Source organism: Microtus ochrogaster, chromosome 4 (genome assembly GCF_000317375.1).
Source record: "Microtus ochrogaster isolate Prairie Vole_2 chromosome 4, MicOch1.0, whole genome shotgun sequence".
Taxonomy (NCBI): Eukaryota; Metazoa; Chordata; class Mammalia; order Rodentia; family Cricetidae; genus Microtus; species Microtus ochrogaster.
Window position 1 is genome coordinate 25,727,502 of NC_022011.1, and position 23,224 is coordinate 25,750,725.

Below are 23,224 nucleotides of genomic sequence, written 5' to 3' on the forward strand. Positions count from 1 at the left end.
GAAGGCACATCCAAAGGAGATTACCTGCTTGTAATTCCAATTCTGTCAATCATTACCCGAATAATCATCTCTCAGGTGGGAAGGTCCTAAAAGCCTTAAATGTGTGTGTTTGCTTCTGAGCGATTGTGCAGTGTTGAGTGCGTTAGGGGAATGAGCGGGTGGGGTGGGTCTGGTATTTATATCACAGCTGACAGCTTAGATGACCTCCTGGGAGTAGCTTTCCCTATCACCACATTTAACACGTTTCACGCAAAAGGTGCGGGGGCTGTTGCCCCCCCTCCCCTCGCGCCTCTCCCTCCATATAAGCCGGGCTGCCTCCAGCTAGCTTTTGCACACACACACACTCCTCAGTGGCCCAGAGCAAACGAAGGCCGAAGGCCGTTGGAGAATGAGCCTGTTTTTCTCTGAGTCAGCATGGCTCTCCTTGGCTGCCACTGCAGTGCTGGGGGGCATGCTTCTCTGCAGAGCCAAGAGCCCGGGGCAGCGGCGCAGCCAGGTGCTGTGCCTTGCTGCCCTCTGGGGAGGTGCTTGTCTGCTCCACCTGTCCCTCCTCTGCAGCCTGTTCCTCTTGTCGCTGTCCTGCTTCTTCCTGGGTACGTGGTCAACCGATCAAGAATTGTTACCTGTGGATCAAAAGGCCGTGCTGGTGACAGGTGAGTGGTTGGCGTTGCTGTGATTGTCACTTGGAGCAGGACCCAACACACTGCCTCGGTGGGATGTTGTTAGATTTGGCAGAATGTCAAACACTTAGAGTGAGTGACAGCTCACACCCAAGTGGTTTTCACTGCGCTTTATTTTTTATTTTAGTGTCCTTTTATTTGGAAATGTCTTGGGAGAAACTGGTAGTAAAACAGAAGTTGACAGTTGGTCAGGGGCATCTATTATACAATGAGTCTGTTCATCTCCTAGAAATAATATTAATAAGTAAAAATGGCATCATTTCATGTGTGTCGCTGTACCAGGACAGGGCAGACTTCTTCAGGCTTAGCTGGGATTGGGTTCTGAATATTTGGAACCTTCAATTCATCCCGGCTCCAGGACGGCTCACCTCCCTACGCGTGGAAGGAAGGTGGCTGGGCTGGCTTCCGCACGGTGCTAAATGTCTCTCGGGACACCGCTGTGCTTTGCACCGCCGCTCTCATGAATCGTGAACCCCGTGTCCTGATCGAAACTTTCCCCTCCAAGTGTCGTTAGCGTGCTGGTGATTCTTAATTAGACCGAGTTGGCAGTGTATGCCCAAATCTAGGCTCATTAGTTGAGCTGCCAGCTTTTTGCTTGTTTGGTATGTTATTCCAAAGTAAGCGTGAGGCCAAATTAGATTCCTTTGAGTTGTAAAACGGGTTTGTTGGGTGGTGAAGTTGGAGCTTGGAAAGGGCTGTAATTAGATTTCCCCAAAGTCATCCTAACCCAGGAAGGCCTGAAAAAGAAGAGGAAAGGTTATTAGTAGAGGAATCTTGTGAGGAGGTGGTCAATCCTGCGTGAGGTGATCATCACCTCCAGCTGTGGCCCCTGGGTGTGGTTCGGAGAAAACCACAGGTCTGGCGATTCACTGAGACACAGGCTCTAACGTCCCATCTCTTTTTCTGTTTTTACCTTTTACCTTAAACCCAGTAGCAAAATTCTGTCTTCACCTGAGCACAGTTCGGTTCTTGCTGGGATGTGGGGGTGCAGGAGATGCACTCCCGCCCGAGAGTTTAAAAGCAAACAATGCTGTCAATCAGTGAGATAGTCACCTGGTGGCTAACTGGTGTCACCTGGAAGCATGCAGCTTCAGTCCTGGGCCTCACTTGAATTTCAGATGGCTGATGGCTGGGGAGAAGCAGCACAGGGAATCATGGTTTGAGTTTGTATAGCAGCAACCACCCAATGCTTCCCGGAATCATTCTAGGTCAAACGTAACTGTTGTATTTCCCAGTTGCATGAAAGAAAGAATACAAGAACCTTTTAAGTACACTGGAGATGTTTCTGTCTCTGCCTGCCTGACTCTGTCTCTCTGGGACGATCAGAGGTTGATCTTGGGTGTCTTTGTCGTTTCTCTCTGTCTTACCGGTTAGCTAGACTGATTTGCAAGCAAGCCCCAGAGATCCTCTCGCCTTTGGCTCCCTCCATGGGTGGATGACGGCATTTCCTACTATGACCAGCTTTTTACAGGGGTGCTAGAGATCTGAACTCAGGTTCTCATGCTTAGACAAGTCCTTTACCCACCGAGTTATCCCCAGCCTCAGCAAAAATAGTTACGGCATCCTGCCAGTCAAAAGATCTCCTGGAAGTACAGACACTCTGGGAGATCAATTCAGGGTTTAACCCTTCTGGGGATGACCTAGGAGAGGGCCTTACCACAAAATCCAAGGTAGAGAAGAAGACAGAAATCTATTCCCATTGGTCCTCTCAACAGTAAATTAAGTGAGCAGCAGAGCTCCATGACGAACTCCTAAGAAGTTCTTTGGGATGTTTAGAGCAGTGCTAAGGACATTTGAGAGGCATGAAAATGTCATTTTCTGTCATTTGCACAATGGATGCACACGTTTGGTACTGTTCTTGGATAGGTTCAAGATCTTTACTAAACGGAAACATTTGGGCCCGGGGTTGGAGTTCAGGGGTAGAGGAACTTGCCTTGCTTGTGCTAAGGTCAGAGTTCAATCCCCAGCACCACGAATGAAACCAAATGAGCAAAAAAACCAAACCAAAACCGTAGCAACAACCAAAAACAAGCAACCCCCCCCCCAAAAAAAAATTACCCAGAAGCTTCAAAATAAAATGGACAAAGTTAAAACGAGTTTGACTCAGCAAACTATATGTGCATGTTGGGGGTATGTGTGCTTGAGTGTAGTTGCCCTAGGACACCAGAGGGCTTGTCAGATCCCCTGAGGCTGGAGTTGTGTGTGGTTGTGACCTGATGTGGGTTGTGGGAACTGATCTCCAGTCCTCTGGCAGAGCATCAAGTACTCTAACTTTTGAACCATCTCTGCAGTCCTAATTTTTAAAATTACGCGCGTGCGCGCGCGCTAGTGTGTGTGTGTGTACGTGTACCACAGTGCAAGCAGCTTTGGGAGTCAGCTATCTCCTTCCACCACATAGGTTCAAGGGTTTGAACTCAGGTTTTTGGGCTTGTTGACAAGCACCTTTACTTGCTGAACCATCTCCCTGGCTCCAAACAACCTACAAACAAACAAACAAACAAACAAACAAACCAAAAAACCAACAAGAAGATTCCCTGGGTTAAAATCGCTGTTCCAGGCAGCCTTGGAGTTTAGTAGGGGTGGACTAGAGGAAGGAAAGGGACAGGATGTGGGAAGTCCCAGGCTTTATTCCATTATTTGAAAGTGCTCTTCAAGGAGTGATGTGACGGGGCAGGGGCAGGGGTGGGAGTGGCTGCAGAGATGACTCAGTGGTTTAGAACAAGACTTCCTGCAGGGGACCTGCGCTGGATCCCGTATGACGTGCCTTACAACTGCCTGTAACCCCAGCTTCAGGGCACGTGTGACGTCTTCTTCTGAGTTCTGCAGTCCCCTGAAGGCACACATACACATACCCTCATACTTACACGTAATTAAAAATAAGAAAAATACAATTTGGAAAGAAATAACCTGAGAGGTGAGGATGCAGCTCAGTGGTTGAGTGCTGGCCTAGCATCCAGAGGCCTTAAGATTAATCCCTAGCTGTAGAAACCAAACAAAACTGAGCAGCCAGCAATCCAAACCACACTCTCAGCGCCATATGAGTTAAGAGAGTCACATTTCCAAAGCAGCCAAAATCTACGGTCCCTCCTTCGAGTGTAACAATATACAGTCATGAAAGGTGACAGTCCCAAGAGGAGTGTCACCACGCGGGAAACTGCTCAGGCTACAGGAAGATGCGAGTGAGCTGAATGTCTGGATCACGCTGCATGCTCCTCAGGTCGGGCTGGAGCTGGCGGGAAAACTATGGTAACAGATTGACGGGAAAGGATTTTGGAAAATAGTCCTGTACATATGAAGGAAGGAGAGAAATTGTAAAGGGTTTTGCAAATGGTTGGAGCAATGCACACAGCTGCTTTTCACGATGTCAGACTTTTCAAGGCATAAAAAATATTTAAAGGAGAGTCAAGACACGGTGGGAGCAGCCTATAATCTTAGCAAGGGAGTTCAAGGTCATCCTTGGATAGGTAACAAATATGAGGACAGCTACCTAAGATGCTATCTCAAATCAACAAAAATGTAAAAGAAGTTGTGTCTGGTGGTGCAGGCGTGTAATCCCAACTATTTGGGATGCTGAGGCAGGGGGATTATAAGTTTAACAAAGCTTACCTCAAAATAAAAAAGTTGAGAAGAGCTGGGAATATAGCTGAGGCCCAAGCTTCAATTCCCAGTGCTAAAAACAGGAAAAGAAAGGATAAACTGTAGCTCTTTATGGAGAGGTAACACTAAATAGAACTTAGCTTCTTCTCAGTTATGGTTTAAGTGAGAGACAATGACAAATGCAACTTTGAAGAATGTCTTCTCCCTCTTCAAGTCCTTCATTTCGCCATGATGGTCAAAGCTACTTTGCCTCTGAGGTATTCTGGTTATATTAAGCATGCCTAGAATGTTTGAATGTGTTTTGTCTCTAAGGTACCCTGAAACGATAAGGGTCATTTGAGTTTTTAAATGGCTATAAAATTAACGAAGAGAAGGTCAGTATGATTGCAAAACACCTCTCAAGCACCAAAAGATGGAAAAACATGTGAATCCGGCTTATGGCTGGGTTCGGCATCTGCTTCCCTTGAGGATGGGATTCTGAGAGGGCAACCCTGAGGCAAGATTTAGGAAGGTTTCAAAAAAAAAAAAAAACAAAGCAAAGGTGTCAGGTCAGATGATGAGTCCTCTGAGGGTCACTTCCTCTTGGTCACCCTGGACAGATGTGAGTCACAACACGGAGCTGCCTAGACAGGATGTCAGGGCACTGTAGTATTTGACGTCACCATGCTGAGAGTCATTAGACAAGGTAGTACTGGCCCTTACCACTTAGCTTCTGAGCACTTCCGGCTGCAGTGGTCACTAGTGGTGACTCTAAGACCCTAGAGGTGGCCCTCAGACTTGGGGTGGAGTTGTACCACGAACCCGTGTGCACACACAAATGATCAAGAGTTGCAGGAATGTACGTCACTAGCCTGTTTTGACCCATGTGTCTTTGGGCCTCCATTAGCAGCTTTTGAATTTCCACTCTTCCGCTGTTGACTGGAAATATTCCTTAGCCACATGCAGCAGACTCTCCCAGGTGGAGGTAATGGGGGTCAGGGAGAGTGATGGACTTGAGTATAAGGCCGGGCAGAAGTAGGCTGGAGGGGAGTGGCCAGGAAGAAGAAAAATGGGAAAAACCAGCAAAGCAAAAGGAAAGGATGCCATTTGGACTGAGAGGAGCAGTCATTTATCTAATCAATGAGTGTGTGTGTGTGTGTGTGTGTGTGTGTGTGTGTGTGTGTGTGTATGTGCACGCCACATCTATGCAGGTTTCCGACAGAAGGCAGAAGAGGGCATCAGATTCTCCAGAATGGGAGTTATAAACCGTTGTGAACACACTGACCTGGTGCTGGGATCCAGACTGAGGTCCTCAGGAAGAGCAGCCAGTGCTCTTAATTCCTGAGCATCTCTCCAGCCTTTCAATAAATATTTACTGAGAATGTGGTGTGAAGCATATGTTTTCCAGGAGCAATGGGGCAGAAGACTTAGAAAGGCATACATACAATCTGCCCTCCTCCTAATCCTTGACCTCAGACCTACTTGGGCTGGGGACCCAGGCACCGCACCACCATGACTCCTGATATGAGGGTGTGTCAGCTCAGATTCTCTGGCCTTGGTGGCAGAAGCACAGACAACTTTGATTTTTCACCTTCAAGGCTCTCAGCAGCCAGACATGCCTTTCTTACCCACCGTGACTGTCCCCTGCTGATTCGGTATCTGTGAAAGCGGGAGGGTTTAACGTGCAGTGGATGGATGTGGCTGCACCAGACGGTGGCTATGAGATGGGCCCCCTATGGGGCGGGGGAGGGAAGCTGGGGGAGGCTTGACAAAGGCAAAGTGGCTTTCTAGAGTATTCTAAATTGCTTGGCTAAGGAGTCCACGTATACAGCTGGCTCTCCAGAAAGCTTGTTGTATTAGGTATATTTTCGAATTGAAAATTTCCAAACTTGGTACAACACAAGATGGATCCAGGAGGAGACGTAGATTTATTTTAAGTAAATAACTTTATTTTATGCTCCAAATGAAGGGTTCAAAGCTTGGTGGCATCTTCTAGGACTTACTAGACAGTCCAGTGGAGGTCCTAAAAGTTGAACACTCTTGGTGTCTGTCATCTTGGAATTTGGGATCTTTTGAATTTAAAAATAGATTATTAAAGGGTGAAACACAAACTAAAGAGAGAATAAAGGTCTATGCTCAGAGCTTTCTAAGTTCTCTGGTGTGTGCGGTACTGAGAATTGGACCCAGGACATCATGCTAGAGAAGACCTCTACCCCTAAGCCACACCCCAAGCCTGCACTTGATTAGGCATTGTAGGTACTTCTGTTTTTTAAATGGGAGTGAGAAATGGTCTCAGAGCCAAGCCTGCCTTGTTCATTGAAAGCTGCATGAAGGCGGGATGAAGGTCCCTTCTAGGTTGAGCCCATTAGACCCAACACAACAATGAAGGAAGAATGTGAATGAATGGCCCCACACTGGAGAAATGTCCTCCTCCCTTTTGGGAAAGTATTGCCCAGTTTGAACACTTGCTTAGGTACTTATACACCGACTCTTTTTGCTGGGGTCACCTGCACAGAAAGGGCAGTGTGACACAGCCTAGCTCTTGGAGGCCCATTGTTCCGTGGTGACTTCATTGTTGGTCTGTTCCAGACGAGACTTGGTGTGGGCTTGGTCATAAGCGTGCTCTTACTTAGCTGGGTTGTGATAGGGATAGCAGCTCCTGTGTCCCCCACCAGGCTCTGAAGATGCCCTGCATGGTTGATGGGGCTTTCCTAATTACCTGAGTTCCATTTCTGCTCTAGCTCTGCCAATCATATTCCCTCCCCGTCCAGGAGCGGTGGCTTCTGCCGACCCGCACCCTGCATTTTTGTGTGTTTCCTACTCCTCTGCCCCTTGACTCTTTGAGGTTCTTCCAACTTCCTCTGAGGTCACCTTGTTGGCTCTGTCCTTTGTCCTCTAATTTTCCTGGATTCTCTACCACAGAGCAAAGACTTATCAGGCTGTGTCCTCAATGCGTGGCCTGGTCAAACTTCAGCTCCGTGAATGCGATGTTGTGTCTTTGGAGGTCGCATGACCTAATTACGCCTCTATGACCACCCTCTAAACCCAAGGTCCTAGCAGCAACATTTCTTTGCAGGAAGTCTTTCTATTCCTTTATATCAACTCTCTACAGTTTCCAGAATCTTCTCCATTCTGTTCCTTTGTCTCCTCTAGCCCATTCCTTTGAAATGTCAATTCAGAATTCTAAGTACGTGCCCTCTTGTTATGAACCATAAAAAAAAATGAGACAAAACTACCTAGGATCAATGTGTAGTTTCCATCAATCAATCTCCACACCCAGGATGCTGCTGTTCTGTTTGGTGGGATCCATTCATAGCCTTTCTTTCTGCTTGAGTGAGTCTAAAAGCAGGGCGGTGGATAGAGATGTGAGCCCTGTTCATGGGAGGGAGCCCTGGAGGACTTCTCTATGGCGTGTGGCATTGCCATGCCCAGAGAAAGCAGGGTTGGAAAAGTCACAGGGTTTGCTCATAGGGTGGGGCGTAGCCTGGTCAACTAGGAGGTCATCAGTCAGAGAGGAGTGCTTCTACATGACCCTCTGTGATCTCGAGTTTCCTCCACAGCCCCTATTGTTTCTTCATTGTTACCTTTCCAGCTCTCCGCTGGAGAAAAAGAAGAATTTTGCACCAGGCAAGTCACTCCTGTTCAGTTCTTTCTGTCAACTCACCATGTCCACTTCCCACAGGCAGGAAAGGGAGGAGCCAGGGGGCAGATTGGAGTGTCACAACCATCGATGTCCTCCACATCGCAGCGCACATAACAAGCAGGGAAGGAGGGTTTCTGCCCCACTTTAGGTTCCGAAAGCTGATGGGGGAGGACTTGTGTAAGAATGACCCAGTGAGGTTTGACTGTAAACATACAGGGGAACAATGGCAGGCATAGCTCCCCTCTCCCTCCCCACACATCTAAGTCTCGACTGGTAAGACCCACAAGTTCATGGAGATTGCTCACTCCCTGTGGGCTCTTAAGCAATCGGCTTCACCTGTCTGAGTTACTTTTGCTCTTGTAGGAACTAGGGTTGCTTTCTTTTCTACAGATTAAGCAGTTAAGAACACACACTGCCAACGAGTACAGATCAGGTGATTTATACAGTAATAGCACCCTACCCCCTTTCTGTGCTTCTGCAGCCCAATTGAGCCCTTGGCCAAGGAGGATGCGGGCAATGGGACTTGACTGGGCCACACTCATTAACGCTGCTTCCATGTTAGCTCCATTCACTGCTGCCCTGATCCTTCGTTCTTCCACATACCGGCCATTCCTTGGACAACAAGCTCTCTCTGAAGCTCACTTGTTTCTTCAGCTCTTAGATATTTTACTTGAAGATGCTTTTCTCACACGTCCAGGGTTTAGATCCCTGGCTTGGTGCTGTGTCTACCTCTGGCTGTTTTCTTTTTAAGCCCTGGTCCACTTGAAAGCTCCCGAATGAGCAGAGTTGTGGACCACAGCCCACGTGCAGGAGAGAATGAATGGGCCGAGGGAGGCCTCTGGTTCCCATCCTTACATCTAGAGCACTCACCAGAGAGGCCTGCTCCAGCGAAGCCCACGGCAAGAAGGCCCAGGGTGAGGCCAACGCGTACTGGACGACAGTGACGCGCTGAGAATGCCCCAGGAAGAAGAAAGGAACAAGATGGCCAATTCTCTCTAGGGACCAGGCTGAGAAGAAGACATCTGGGGAAAGGGAGACATTTTGGAGGTGGTGATTTGGACCCCAGGGGAAGGACCCAAGTATGGCGAAAGGACTGAGACTGCAGATGAAGTGGAAGAAGACGAGGCAGGTGTACTTCTCGGCCTTCGTCCTGTTCGCCTCACAGTACAAAGCTATGGCTCAGAAGGGCAGTGTGTTTACGGAATGTGTCTTCACTCATTCCTGGTTATGAGCTATCAGGAGAACGAAGTGAAGTAGCGTGTCCCACATGGCTTGGGACAGAGCCTGGCCCCGCCACATGTGCTCAGAGAACACTATCGTAGGAAATCAGACTAGACAAAGGATGGTAAGGTGCTGAGAGACAGAGAGAAAGAGAGAACAGAAGCACCAGCTATTTTCTGGGCTAAGAGAGGTAGCCTCTTGCTCTTATCATGTTCTTCCTGTCAAGGACAGCTAGGGCATTCCTGGTCTGCTCGCTCTCCACCTATTTCAACATTCTCAGAGTACTGGCTTGTCCTTATCGTTCCTATCGAACACCTGCTATGAACTTGGGGGACATTTGCTTCCCAAGGGAATATTTGGTAATGTGCGATTAGAACTGAGAAACTAGGGGACCTGCCACAGCTAGTAATAAGGCTGGACCACTGCCGGAACCTCTGACAAAGGCTAGGAGTGGTCCCCATGATAAGGAACAATGTGACACTGTTATCAACAGCTCTGAGGTTGAGAAGTTTTGACCTACAATCTGTGAGCCTTGTCTCAGGAACCACGGCACACACACGGATTGTGGGATCCCGAGGAGCCAGGAATAAAGCAATGCTGTGATAGGTACCCAAACGTAACAAGGAAAATGGTACCCAACTAACCTCAAAGAACCGACTCTGGGCAGCTTCGGCTTTGAGTGCTCTATGGCGCAGGGTACTGGGAGGTTTGGAAAGCAAGTTCACAAGTTGAGTGTGGTGGCCCATGCCCATCATCCCAGAGGATGAGGCAGGAGAATTGCTTGTGGTCTGAGGTCAACCTGAATTAGGGTAGTTCAAGGCAGTCTGGGCTACCGAGTGAGATTCTGTAGAAAAAAGGGAAAAGAGGAAGGGAGAAAGGGAAAGGAAGGAAGAAAAGAAAGAAAGAAAGAAAGGAAGGAAGGAAGGAAGAAAGAAAGAAAGAAAGAAAGAAAGAAAGAAAGAAAGAAAGAAAGAAAGAAAAAGAAAAATCACAGATGGAAGGCAGGTTGAAGCCATGAGGCTTCACTGTGGAGATTAGCATTGCTACAAACAAGACCGTTTGAGAATCTGAGAATGGATGGTCTGGACCTCAGGTGACACCAGAACACACAAGACTGAGCAGTTTGTTGTTTGGACGGAATTTAGCCAAGAGCTGAAGCAGGACACAGAATTATATAGCTAGGAAACAGGAATGCCTCCTCTGGAATTACACAGAGACGAGCATCTCTGCCCATGAGGGGGGCCCCTGGGCATATTGAGGTCATCAACAGCTCAAGCCGGTTGGATGTGGAACCTTACCCAGTGTTAGCCCAGAGGTTCTCAGCCTGTGGGTTACAACCCCTCTGTGGGTGGCATGTCAGATACCCTGTGTATCAGATATTTACATTATGACTCGTAACAGTAGCAACATTGCAGTCGTAAGGTAACAACAGAATAACTTTATGGTTGGGTTTTAAAGGGTCAAAGCATTGGGAAGGCTGAGGACCACTGTGTTAGACTCACTGCGCGAAGGTTGGTGTTTAAGTTTTCTTGTGCTTGGGTACCCACTCTTAGAAATCTAGCTTACCTGGTCAGGTGTGTGTCTGAACATTACTGTTTTTTTTTTTCTTCAAAACCCTGGTAGGAATTAAAGAGAACATTAGATTTGCACTGAGAACTCAGAGGTGCTTAAAGTCCCGGATGAGCCACGCCTCTCCATAACACCACACACCTCCAATTTTACTGGATAGGTCCAGCTCTTTATCTGTGAGGCTGAGGTCTTGAAGTCCTCCCTCTCATGGCTAGTGTTAACTGTCACCTTCATAAATCTAGAATCACCTGGCAGATGGGCCTCCGGGAGATTATCTTGGCAGGTCATCTTGGACTGTATTAAAAGGAGAACTCAAACTGAGCGCTTGGGCACATTCATTACTTCCTGTTTCGTGTCTGTGGATGTATTATGACCAGAGGCTTCAAGCTCCTGCTGCCTTAACATCCTCACCATAGACCATGCGCTGGAATCTAGAGCCAAGGTCAACTCTTTCTCCTCTAGCTTGCTTTGGCTGAGGTCTTTTGTGGCTTTTCTGTTGCTATAATAAAATGTCCCGACTGAAAGCAACTTCTAAAAGAGTTTATTTGGACTTACAGTTCCAGAAGGTTAGAGTCCATCCTGGTGGGGAGGTTTAGCAGCGAGTGGCAGGTGTGGGGGCTGGAGCAAGAAGCTGAGCACTCACACCTCAAGGGCACCTCAAGGGCAAGCAGGAAGCCAAGTGCAGACAGGCAGGAGGGGGAGGCTTTGAACTCGCAAAACTTGCTGACCATGACACACTTCCTCCAGCAAGGGCATAACTTCCCAAACCTTCCCCAGATAGCACCACCAACTGGGGACCAAATATTCAAAGACCAGAGCCTATGAGGGATGTTTTTAATTCAAATGGCCACAAAGAGCAACAGGGAAAGAAACTAAGACATTCCCTCAATCGGCTTTTGATTAGGGCTCCCTACAGAGTGGGCCTTGCCACCCAGTTACCATCAGTCCCTGTTGTGGTTCATGCCGGGGTTGTAACCATCACTCCCCGGAATGCATCTGGGGTCATTTTTGCTGTCTACCTTCACTGCTTTTGGTTTAGTCTGTCCTTCCCCCATGTTCCCTGCTGGTCTTTAGAATCCCATAGGGGCCTCTTTCACAGGTCGGGTGTAGAGCACCAACAATGTCTTCTGTCAAGAAGTGTCCACGATCAGAAGCCCCCCTTACCTTGCCTTTCCTTCGTGTCTTTCATTGGGGTTTGTCTTTGCCGAGGGCAACCGCGCTGTGTCTTGAGGCTCTGGCACTAAAGCCAGTGTGTGCTGCCCCTTTCACCTCCAGTGTTTCCTCATCCCTTAGAGCACTGACTTCCCTACCTGCCTATCTTCTTCAGAATCAGGGTTTCTCAACCTTGGCAGTGTAGACCTCTTGAGCTGGAAAATGCTTCGTTCTGGGCGTTGCTCACAGTATCCTTCCCTTGGGTTCTCTGGGGACACAGTAGCACCCTCCTTCCTGGTGGAGACTGTCAAAGAGTCTCCAGACGATGCACAGTGGTTTCAAATTAGTGCCAGTGGAGACCTAATGGCTTACGGGTCACCTCCTTGAACAAGCATCCTTTGAGCTCCAGGTGTCAAGCCTCTTGTTTTCTCTCTTTTCATCCACACCCTGTTGATTACGGATGCAGGACTTTGCTCGACTTTGAAATAACATAATGGACGGCATGGGAGTGCCAGTGGCCCACGCCACATGACTGCCGTGACTCCTTCATTCTGCCCTCTAAGGACAACGTTGAACACACCTCCTGTTCTAGTTTCATTTCGGTTGCTGTGGTAAAACATTTCTGTTGCTATGGTAAAAACAAAAGAAATGTGGGGGAGGAAAGGGTTTATTTGCATTAAACTTCAGGTCACAGTCGCTGAGGTCATCACCATCCATCCTGGAGGAGAGTCAAGGCAGGAATTCAAGACAGCAACTCGAAGCAGAAACCATGGAGGATCGTTCCTTGTTGACCTTCTGGTTCACTCAGGCTTCCATTCAGCTGAGCTCAGAACCCCCTGCTCAGGGACCGACGCTGCTCACAATGGGCTGGGTGCCCTTACGTCATTTAACCGGCAAGACAATCCCCAACAGACATGCTCGCCGCCCCATCTGATGAGGACAATTGCTCACCAGAGGCTGTTCAGGGAAATGCTTCGAGACTGTGTCAAGCTGGCTGGAAACGCTAATTAAGACACTTCCTGACACACAGTGGGTACTCGGAACTGGGCACCGAGTTAACACTGACCTGGCACCCAGAGGCATCGGAGTGGTCAGGTACATTTCCCAGGTGATAATGGTGTCCTACTACAGCACAAAGAGCAAGTACTTTGGAGTCACAGAGTTCCAGTTTCGTAGTTCTGCCACCTACACCAGGGATGTGGCCTGGCACCACTTAAATAACAGTGTGGAGTCTCCATTGATCGGCAGTGTGGAGATGGTGCCCTTGAGAGTGTGCCTAGCTGCTTAATCTTTTCTGCTGGCTCCCAGACCTCAGGTGGTTTGGTTGAGCCTCCTTCGGCTCTTCGCCTTGGCTTGCCAGTGCCAGGGGCAGGCTCACACTGTCCCCTCGGTGCTGTGTACACACAGGGCCACGCTTAGAACAGATCCTCAGGAAATGCCCTTGGTGCACCATAAGCAGGGATCGAGTCATATTCGTGCAGCTGTCAGGTGAGGTAATTCTCACAGGACTGGTCCTGGGAACAGAGACCAGCGTCAATTCCCCCTGTGAGGAGCCTGGGTCTGGAGAGGTCACGTTGATTTAGGTTCTCCCACGTGGACACTTGGGATTCTTGCGGAACACTGGGAAGCCAGGGCAGCATCTTTCTGGCTGGCTGTTGTCTTCTTCTACAGCAGCTTTGCACAAATGGTAACTTTAGTGAATTTTCCATCTGCCCACCTCTTAGATACAGGGAATTGCATATGGAGAGTAACCTCCCTCCTTGGGACAGGAGAAAGAGAACTTCAAGAATCTAACATTCTGATGAGGGGCGAAAGTAAGAAGAGCGACCAGGGGTTTCCAACTTGCTCAGGGTATAACTCTCCCGGGTGTCCTCCATCTCCTTTGAGTTCTTCTACGTCTTCCGAAACCCAGCCAAGGAACCCTGTGCCTCAGACATGCTTCCTCCCCAGATGGGTTCATCCAACTCCCTCTTGGCCAGTAAGTGGCAGAGCTGGGGACTGAATTGAGGCCCTCATTTTCTCTCTCATTTTTACTCTTCAAGTTCATAATGCCTCGAAAATCACCACACCTCCTTAGCTTTCATGGACTTTGTAGTCCACCAGGATTCCATGTGGTAGGAAGGTTAAGATCTACTCATCCCCTAGGGCTGATTCTGTAATACGGTGTACAATGGTTTCCCTGACCAAAAGGCGATTTCAGAATATTTGCATATACACAATGAGATATCTTTGGGGTGGGACCGAAGTCAAAATAAGGAATTCATCTATTTTTCCTATCTGCTAGACACACCATACACATGGCCTGAAGGCAGTTTGATACAACGAGGCATTGTATGCCCGGGTCCAGGCTGCCACCTGTCTCATGAAGTCATCTCTGGTGTTTTCCACTTGTGACTTGATGTTCATGTCATTTTGGAGGTTGGAGTAATTTGGATTCTCTTCCTTTGAGACGGGAACTGCTCAACCTGTACCCCAAAGAGCTGGCTTAAGACAACAGGAAGTCTCAGAGTCCCGGAGGCAGGAAACCAGAAGTTAAGTTACTGGCAGGGCCGCATGCCCTCCGAAGGCTACAGGCTGAAAGCATCTTCCATTGGCCAGTTTCGGCTAGCCCTCATGACCTCTTCCTTACATCTGCTGCTGCTTAGTCTCTACCTCTGCTCCCCGACCCCCAGCCCACGCCATCTTCCCCACAGCTCTAAGTCCAGCTTTCTATTTCCCTTTTCCTTTTATGGAGACAAGGTTTCATGTTGACTAGGCTAGGGCTAGGCCTTGAATGTGCTCTGTGGCCAAGAATGACCTTGAATTTTTCCATCCTCCTGTCTACCCCTCTGAGTGCTAGGGTTGCAGGAGCCTGCCACCACACGATTTATTTGGTATTGAGAATGAAACCCAGGGCTTTGTGACTGCCAGACAAGGGACCTACCAACTGAGACACATCTTCAGACCCTGTATTTTTTTTCCTTATAGAGACACCAGGCATATTAGACTAAGGACCCACTCTTTCACATAAAGATTTCCCTCAGTGAAGAACTGTGATCTAGAAGTGTAAACCCAATAAACCCTCCTCTCCTCTCATCATGTCAGCAATGATCTGTTTCCACATAAGGTCATATTGTGAGATATTGAAAGTTGTGGTTAGGCTTGTAGCACCTCCCTCCAGGAAATAACAGGGTTCTGTTACCAGAAAGTGTGTGTGTTCCTGGGTTAAGGGGCAGATTCTGGGAGATGTGTTGGCTATGGGCACAAACCATTCTGCATTCTGCATCCCTGTCATCTCTCTCATTCTCTCTATATTTGAGATTGGCCTCTGCCAACTGGGCACATGGGGAACATTTGGCTGGAGACCATAAACAAGGAGGACCAAGAAACTAAGAGTATTTACTTCTCCACTCCATCATCTTAAAAGGTCTCTTCCCTGGGGGTCATACTGTAACTTCTCTGGATTCCTCCTGTGGCAGCTACAGGGTTTAGAAGAGAACCTGCCTGACTGCACGTACTTCCCCAAAAGGGTCTGCTGTCCTTTGACCTCTCCTGCCTTTGCTGTTGCTACTGAGGCAGGTCTCATGTAGCCCAGACTGGCCTCAAACTTGCTATGGAGTTGAAGATAATCAAACTGCTGATGCCTTAACCTCAGCCTCTCAAGCGTTTGGATTATAACTGCGTATTAACACACCTGGATTACACCATGCTGGAGGTCAAACCTAAAGCTTCATCTCATGGGAGGCAAGCACTCTGCCAAAGGTGTCACACCCTGACTCCTCCTGCGTCTTACTGCCCCTCCTTCTCCTCCTCTTCTTCCTCCCTCTTCCTCCTCTCCTCTCTTCTCCTCCATCTCTTCCTTCTTCTCCTGTCTCTATCCTCCTGTGTTCTTCATTACACTTCCCTCAATTCATCCAATTTGATTCTATTTACTACAAAGACTCTCACCAGCAGAGCAGCCCAAACAACCATCACCCTGTGTGCTTCAGGGAAGGTTGGTTCTCTTGGTATTCCTTGACTGCATACGTGTCTTGCTGTTGCCAGGGCAGTGGACCGCCACCTCGGCTTCCAATTTTTACTGTGCCGAATCAGGTTTCACTCATTAATCTAACTTGCTTTCTAAGAAATTCTTCTCTTAGACACACAGGCTTTGGCTGTGTGGAAGGCACTGAAGTCAATGCAGGGAACTTGCAAAGTCTGGGCCATAACGAGGCCAAGATAAGAGGGACTTGTACTTCATGGGAAAGAGCCAGAACCTTAAATATTCAAGGCTGGGAAGAACTGGAGGACGCTGGGATCCAAACAGGTGAAAGCTGACTACATCTTGTGTAATTTGCAGAAGATATTAGTGACAGACAATATTAATGACAGGAGATATCAATGACAGAAGATATTAATCATTTTTTATCACCATGAATGAAGCTGAACAGAGATCGACAATGAAGAAGAATGGATCAGCAAGAGAAGATGGCACAGCAGGAGAAGCTACAGTCAGCCGGTCACCCTGTATCCCTCATCAGGAAGACAGGAAGGAGAGCCAGACTCTTAATATCTCAGAACCCACCCCTGCTGACCCCTTCTCCCCAGCAAGTCTGCATCCTAAAACAGTGCCACTAGTTGGCAATCAAGTGTTCAGCCTCATCAGCAAATGGGAGACACTTCGTGTTCAAGCCACAACAGCAGGCAGGAGTGGGGGAACACCCCTGTGATCCCAACGCTTGGAAATTCCCTGCTGAAGCCCGAGAACCAGTTAGATGACCCATGAAGACAGAGTTCTGGGAGGGGATTAACTTTAGATGAGATCGTGGTGAGGCCCCATGATGGTATTAGTGCCCCCTCCTTTTCTGACCCTCTGGAGTTTTACTCAGTTGGGTCTCTTGGTGGCGGAGTTGGTGCCGCACAACAGGAACTTGAACTTGGAGTCACGGAGCTGTTTGACAGCTGGCCAGCAGCACTTAGCCTCTTCAAGTCTCTTCCACCCTCATGATCTGCAGGAATGTGGATGGGCATGGTGCTGGGCACCCATGTCTCAGTAGCATGGCATCAGAGGTGGTCAGGTACCTGATGCTCTCGGTACATATGTGTGTCACCACAGAAGTCAGGGTACAGTCAGATGCCTAAGTTCTTCACCCAGGGGTGGCTTCTCAAACACCTGTGCACGGTGCACTATCTCCCCCGATGACGTCTTCTTCAGCTTCGACACCAAACACGGGAAGCGGGACTTGGCCACCACATGGTTGGGTGCAAAGATGCACATTTGGTACACAGGTGGTGTTTGGCACTTCGGGGAAGGCAAGAAGTGCCCCCCCCCCTTTTACTCACAAAGTATGCCTGAGGCCTTCATGGTGATCCTATCTTTGCTTGCTGCCACTCTCAAAAGGAAGGCATATTAGTGCCCCTTTTAAGAAGACAGACATTGTCTCTGTCTCTGTCTCTCTTTTTCTCTGTTCCCTCCTTCCATTTGAGATTGTCCTCTCCATGTTAGGAAGAGATCTCACATCAAAACTTAGCCCTATTGGCACCCTTGACAAAGACTTCTGTTTTCTGGAACTATGCAAGAATCGGTTTCTGTTGTTCAAGCCACCCGATGAATGGTATTATTTTTATTGCAGATGGAGACAATGAAAACTTGTAGAGGTTACACCTTCCTGACTTGTACAATCCCGGTATCTAGCATGCTATCTGGCATGCAGGGCTCAACAGACATGGGTGAATAAATATCTCTGAGCAGAGGTCAAGGGAAGCTCAGGTATAGGTGTAGCAATGATTGCTCTGACACCGCCTCTTGATCTTATCCATTGAGAACTTCCTGAGGATGAGCCATCAAACAAGGGTTTGCTCACTCCTGGGCTTTAGAAGCAAGACTGAGTTCTCCTGTCTGAAGTGGGGATTGGCTCTGGGAGCCGGGTAATCATTCAACAGAATACAGGGTTCCTGGGGTATATTGAGCAGGGTCCCGGAAAGCTGGATTCTACAGCAAGGTCCTCACTCTCATTGGGCTTGGATCAGAGGAGCCAGGTTATGCAAATTTGAATAGGGCAGCTTTAGTACAATGGAAGGTTCTGGCAGACTCAACGACAAAACAGCTTCGAAGTATCTTTTCCTTCTGTGTCCACATCCTGGCCTTGCAGAACCAGTTTATCCAGGGGTTGTTGCATCCCTCTGGTAATCCCATCATCCAGAAACATCCAGCCTTGCTGTGAGAATGGCCCTCAAAACTGCTAAGAGAACATAGGCGAGGTTGGGTGGGGGGCAGCGGAGAAAGCTCACAGCAAGCTTTCAATGAACAACACATCTGAGGGCCCTGGAGTTTATCATCGGTTCTTTTGTGGGACACCCCCCCACCAGCGGCCTCATTCCCACTGCTAACTCATTTTTGGGGACACTGTGAAGAAGGTGCCCTGGCGCTTTGGTGCAACCAGAGGTCCCTTCTCAACGGTGCAGGGAAGCCCTGGCGCAAATTGCTTCATTCTGGCCACCAAGATTCAACCAATAGGGGCTGAGAAGACAGCCTAGTGGGCAAAGTGCTTGCTTCATAAACACAAAGAACTAAGTTTAAATCCCCAGCACACACTTGGGCATGGTGCTGAGCAGCTACAGCCCAGAGTTAGGAGTCGGGATGGACACAGGGGGATCATGGGAGATCAGTAGCCAGCCACTGTAACCAAAATAGCAAGTTTCAGGTTCAGTGAGAGACCCTGTCTCAAAAAGTAAGGTGGAGAATGCAGAGGAAGAGGCCCGGGATCTACCTCAGCCTTCCACACAGGCACACACAGGCTAACTCATGTGTATATGCATGTGCATGGACATGAACACAGTACATACATAAAAAGGTTAATCAGTGCTCACAATCACATTAATGCTACAGTTTGTGTGGGCAGGATGCGTGTGCGCGGGTGCACATGCCTAAGCATGCACGCGTGTGGACAGCAGAGGTCCTCTGCTGCTATTCCTCAGGGACTATTTACCTCAGCTTTTGAGACAGGGCCTCTCAATGGCCTAGGAAGGCTAGACAGGCTGGCCAGGGAGCCTGCCCACCCCCCATGTTGGGATTATCCGCATGTACCGCCACACCCAACTCTTTGATGGAGAACTCATCTCCCCGGCTCCTTTATAATACAATTTGATGAGATGACTATCTTATATTAGTGAGTTTTTCCCCCCTCCTTTTCTTCCCAAACCCGGAGTCCCAATCTAATCACAAGGAAAAAAAAAAAAAGAACAAAACAAAACATCAAATGGTTCTGATAAATGAACATTCCCCAGAACACCTGGATAGCTATCCTTCAAAGCATCCAGAGTATGAAAGACAAAAGTCTGAGAAACTGCTATAGCCAAGAGGCACCCCAGGAGTCACTGTGCCTCAGCGTGACATGTCCTGGGATCCTGGAGAGAAAGGACTCCAGGGAAGAAGTAAGGAACCCTGAGGCTGGAGAGCCAGCATAGTTGACCAAGTGCTTGCTGTAACAGCATGGGGACCCACTTTTCGATCCCCAGAACACACATGAGAAAACCAGATATTGTAGTGCTTACCTAGAACCCAGTGCTGGGGAGGTAGAGACAGGCGGGTCCCTGGGGTACTGGACGGCCAGTCTAGCCAAGTCAGTGGATTCCAGGTTCAGGGAGAGACCCTGTCACAAACATTAAGGTGGAGAGTGATTAGAAAGATTGAGGAAGACACAACACTGGCCTCTGGTCTCTACTCTCACATGCCCTGCCCCCAACACATGCACACATGGGTTGTAGGGGATGAGGGAAGCAAGGGATTTATTAAATTACAATGTTTTCCTCTTACCTGCAGACTGTGTGCTATTTGGATGTGATAAAATAGCAATAGAAAAACCCTTAAACCCTATTAGCCTCCCTCCATGCGGGCAGTATAGTAAATGTGCCTGTCTTGTATTCCTTTATGGCAAGACACATTCCCTAAGGGTGTCAGGACAGACTGGACACTGATATACATCGTACATGGAAAAATCCCCTTTAACCCTGTGGACGAGATTAGCGTGTGTGGAGGGGAGGGCTTCCACCCTCACGAACAACACACCCCAGACACCTGTCAGATGCTAGCAGCCTGCCTCTTTTCTTTGACAGAGGGTGACCTGAGTTTCCCACAATCCCTGAAGATTCCCTTTCCAGAAAGCCTTTTCCTTTCCAACCAAATTTGTGTCCTGAGCATTCATGCGTAGTCCTTGTTTTTAAAATTTCTGTCATGACTGAGATGAATTGCTTTGTGCTTGTTTTTAGCAAGATGTTAGCGATGGGAAATTGTATGTGGCATTTATGGGGCCCTGCATGGCCTTCCCAATCTTCCGATAAACCTAAAATTCTTTTAAGTAATGAAATCTATTTTTGAAAGTTTTACATTGTGTGTGTGTGTGTGTGTGTGTGTTATGATGCACATGCATGCTGTAGAATGTGTGTGGAGGTCAGAGGACAACTTGGGAGAGTCAGTTTTCTCCTTCTGCCATATGAGTCCCAGGGAGAGAGTTCAGGTAGTCAGGTTCGGCTGCAAGCATCTTTATTTCCTGCCTGGAAACCCATGTTTTGAAACAAAGACCTGTCTCACCCTGACATCTCGGGGTGAAAGAGCTCGTTTGGCTTGTTGGCTGTGGCCTCAGTTCCTGGCGACTTGACCATTCCCACACTCATTAGCTATGTGTTGCTTCACAGGTCCCCTAGGGACACTGCAGGACAGCTGATTACCTCTATCATGGACTGGCTCCAGATGAAAAACGCTGGAAAGAGATTGGTTGTGTCTCCTTCAGGCTTTTCCTCTTGCTGCTGTTCTTTAGACAGTATGGCGGAACAACCATTTACAAAGTGTTTGCATTCCCTGGAGGCTATAAATAAGGAGATGGGTTAGAATACAAGGGGGTTGTACCTGGGATGTATGTGAGTATAATGTTGTTTGTGACAGACACGGACACTCTGGGACTCTAAGGTCCATAAGCAACCTGGTGCCCCTTGCTTTTGAACACCTAGAAATACTTTGTAAGTTTCGGTCATAGCAGATTAGTCTCACTGCTTTGGGTGTGAGGTATCCCATTGAGAAGGAAGTGCACAGTAGAGCAAAATTTCAGCCTCACAGCATGCATGAAAGGAAGAAAGGAAGGGGATGGTGTCATATACATCCCTTCTAGGGCATGACCCCGATGACCTGAAGACCTTCCTCTAGGTTCATCTACCTCTGGATGGGAGTGCCATGGAGGTAGAGTATCTTTAATACAGCCATTGTGGAACATTCTAGATACAAACTATAGCACCATTCCTTTGTTCAAATCCAGCCAGGCAAGGGATGTGGTTCAGTCGGTCGGTAGAGGGTTTACCTACCTAGGTTCCATCTCTAACACTGCACAAAACAAAGCCTACAGGTGTCTGCCTGCAAACCCAAAAGTTGGAGGCACAATGATCAAAAGTTCAAGGTCATGCTTAGCTATGTAGATAGTTTGAGACTTGCCTGGGCTATAAGAGACCTTGCCTAAAAACCAGGATCCAGCTGGGCCCTTTCTGCTGCTTGTTTTGTGGCAGGGCTGGAAACTGCTTCCTCACACACAAGCAGGCACAAAGCCACCGCATTCCCTGAAAAGCAGGCATGGGGAGTTGGTTCAATATGACATTGCAGACGTGACTGATGTCAGGGCACACAATCCAGAGTCAGCTCTTTGTGAAGGGAGCTGGCGTTGTTGGTGCCACTTTGCACACGTTCCTCCTGCCCCGCCCGGGTGCTCAGAAAGAGACAGTCGGGCTTGAGTGTTGACTCTAGCCCATTCCCACTGTGTGCACAGTGAATCGCTACACCTTCTCTCAGCATCTCAGTTGTTCATGTAGGAACAAAAAGGTTATGGGAGAGTTATTCTGAAAGATTGCGCCACAGGAAAAGGATCATCTATTTTTTATTACGAAGTCGACACGAAGCTGTAGCTGTTTTCAAGGGGTGCTGGCTAAGCTACAGTTGGTGGTGTGTTTGTGATGGGCAGGGAGTAGTTGTGTCACTGTGCTGTGTGGAGATCAGAGGACAGCTGGTAGGGGTTGGTTCTCTCCTTCCAACTTGTGGGTCCCAGGGATGGAATTCAGATTATCAAGTTTGGTGATAAAGGCACAAGCCTTTATCCATGGAGCCATCTGGTCAACCCAGCAGTTAGCATCCTCCACTCTGTTACGAACAAGGGAGGTGGGTGGTTGGAATCTGCTCCTCCTATACCGAGAGCTGAGTCCAGTCTGGCCTCAGGGGAGCCTCACTAGTGTTTTAGTCTTAGTTTATCTATCATCTTAGAATCGCGTAACCTACATTATGGGAAACAGGCAGTGTCAACACTAAGGTGGCAATCACGCAGGTTGCCTAAGTCTTAAGCTAATGGGAGGGGAAAGTTCTTTCCCCATCCATTTCCCACAGGCTTGCAACCAGATAAACAACTCCCAATATATGTCCTTAGTAAAGGAGACAAGGCTTTAGCTGGCCTCAAAAGTGCTCATGCGTAGGGCAGGTCACACTACAGAGAAATACCGGTGTTCAGAAACAAGAGTGCTCACTTCTGAGTAATGAACTTTGCTCCCTGCTGAGGGACAGCCACAGGGACTTTTCAGGCCAGCTAAAGACTGGCCCTTCTGTGATGAATTAAGGCAAATCTTTGATGTACATTGTGTGTGTGTGTGTGTGTGTGTGTGTGTGTGTATGATATTTTCTGATTCAGAGCCTTTGAAACTTTTTAAAACTATCTTGTGAATTAAATGAACTGTATTCAGAGCACAGCCTCTTGTGGACACATAGGGGATCTTCAGTTTCTATGCTTCCATGCTTCCTGTAGCCAGAGATCCATAACAGAAAGGGTCTTGGTGCCCCTGAAGCTGCTGCCCAAAGGCTCTGCTTGACATTGTTGCTGGGTGCAGATGACACTGGTAACAAAAAGGATCAGAGGGACTTCAGGGACAGAGCCATGTCCCTGGATGCTTCATCACTATGGTTAGAACTTTTGTGACAAATCTTGTATGTGTGTGTGTGTCTGCCTGTCTGTCTGTCTAAAGACCAGAGGAGCCATCTATCTGTCTGGCTCTGTTTTTTGTTATGTTGTTTTTGTTAGGGTTTCTCACTGGCCTGAGTTAGGCCAGCCCAACTGGCCATCAGGCCCCAGGGACTTGCCTAGCTCGTCCTTCCTAGTGTTAAGGTTGTAAGTGTGCACAACCACACCCGTTTGTTTGTTTGTTGAGGAAGGATCTCACCCTGAATTGAAGGCTGGTCTAGAAGTCACTATTTAGTCCAAATTGACCACAGTCTTTCGAAGCACTGATGGGAGTCACCATGTGTGGCTGTAAATCTAAGCACTTTTCTGTGGGTTCTGGGGATTGAACTCAGGTCCTCTTACAAGCACAGTACCCATCTACCAACTGAATTATCACCCCAGCT

The 23,224-nt window shown here is 48.2% G+C and overlaps 1 protein-coding gene across 1 annotated transcript in view; it reads left to right on the plus strand.

The window, feature by feature from the left end:
• The first annotated feature begins 388 nt into the window (after positions 1-388).
• The window catches only part of Hsd17b2 (hydroxysteroid 17-beta dehydrogenase 2), a 49,017-nt gene continuing 26,181 nt past the window's right edge, over positions 389-23,224 (plus strand). The window contains exon 1 of the mRNA XM_005345740.2: positions 389-653. Within this exon, the coding sequence (XP_005345797.1) occupies positions 389-653 (265 nt within the window). The remainder of the gene's footprint in view (positions 654-23,224) is intronic.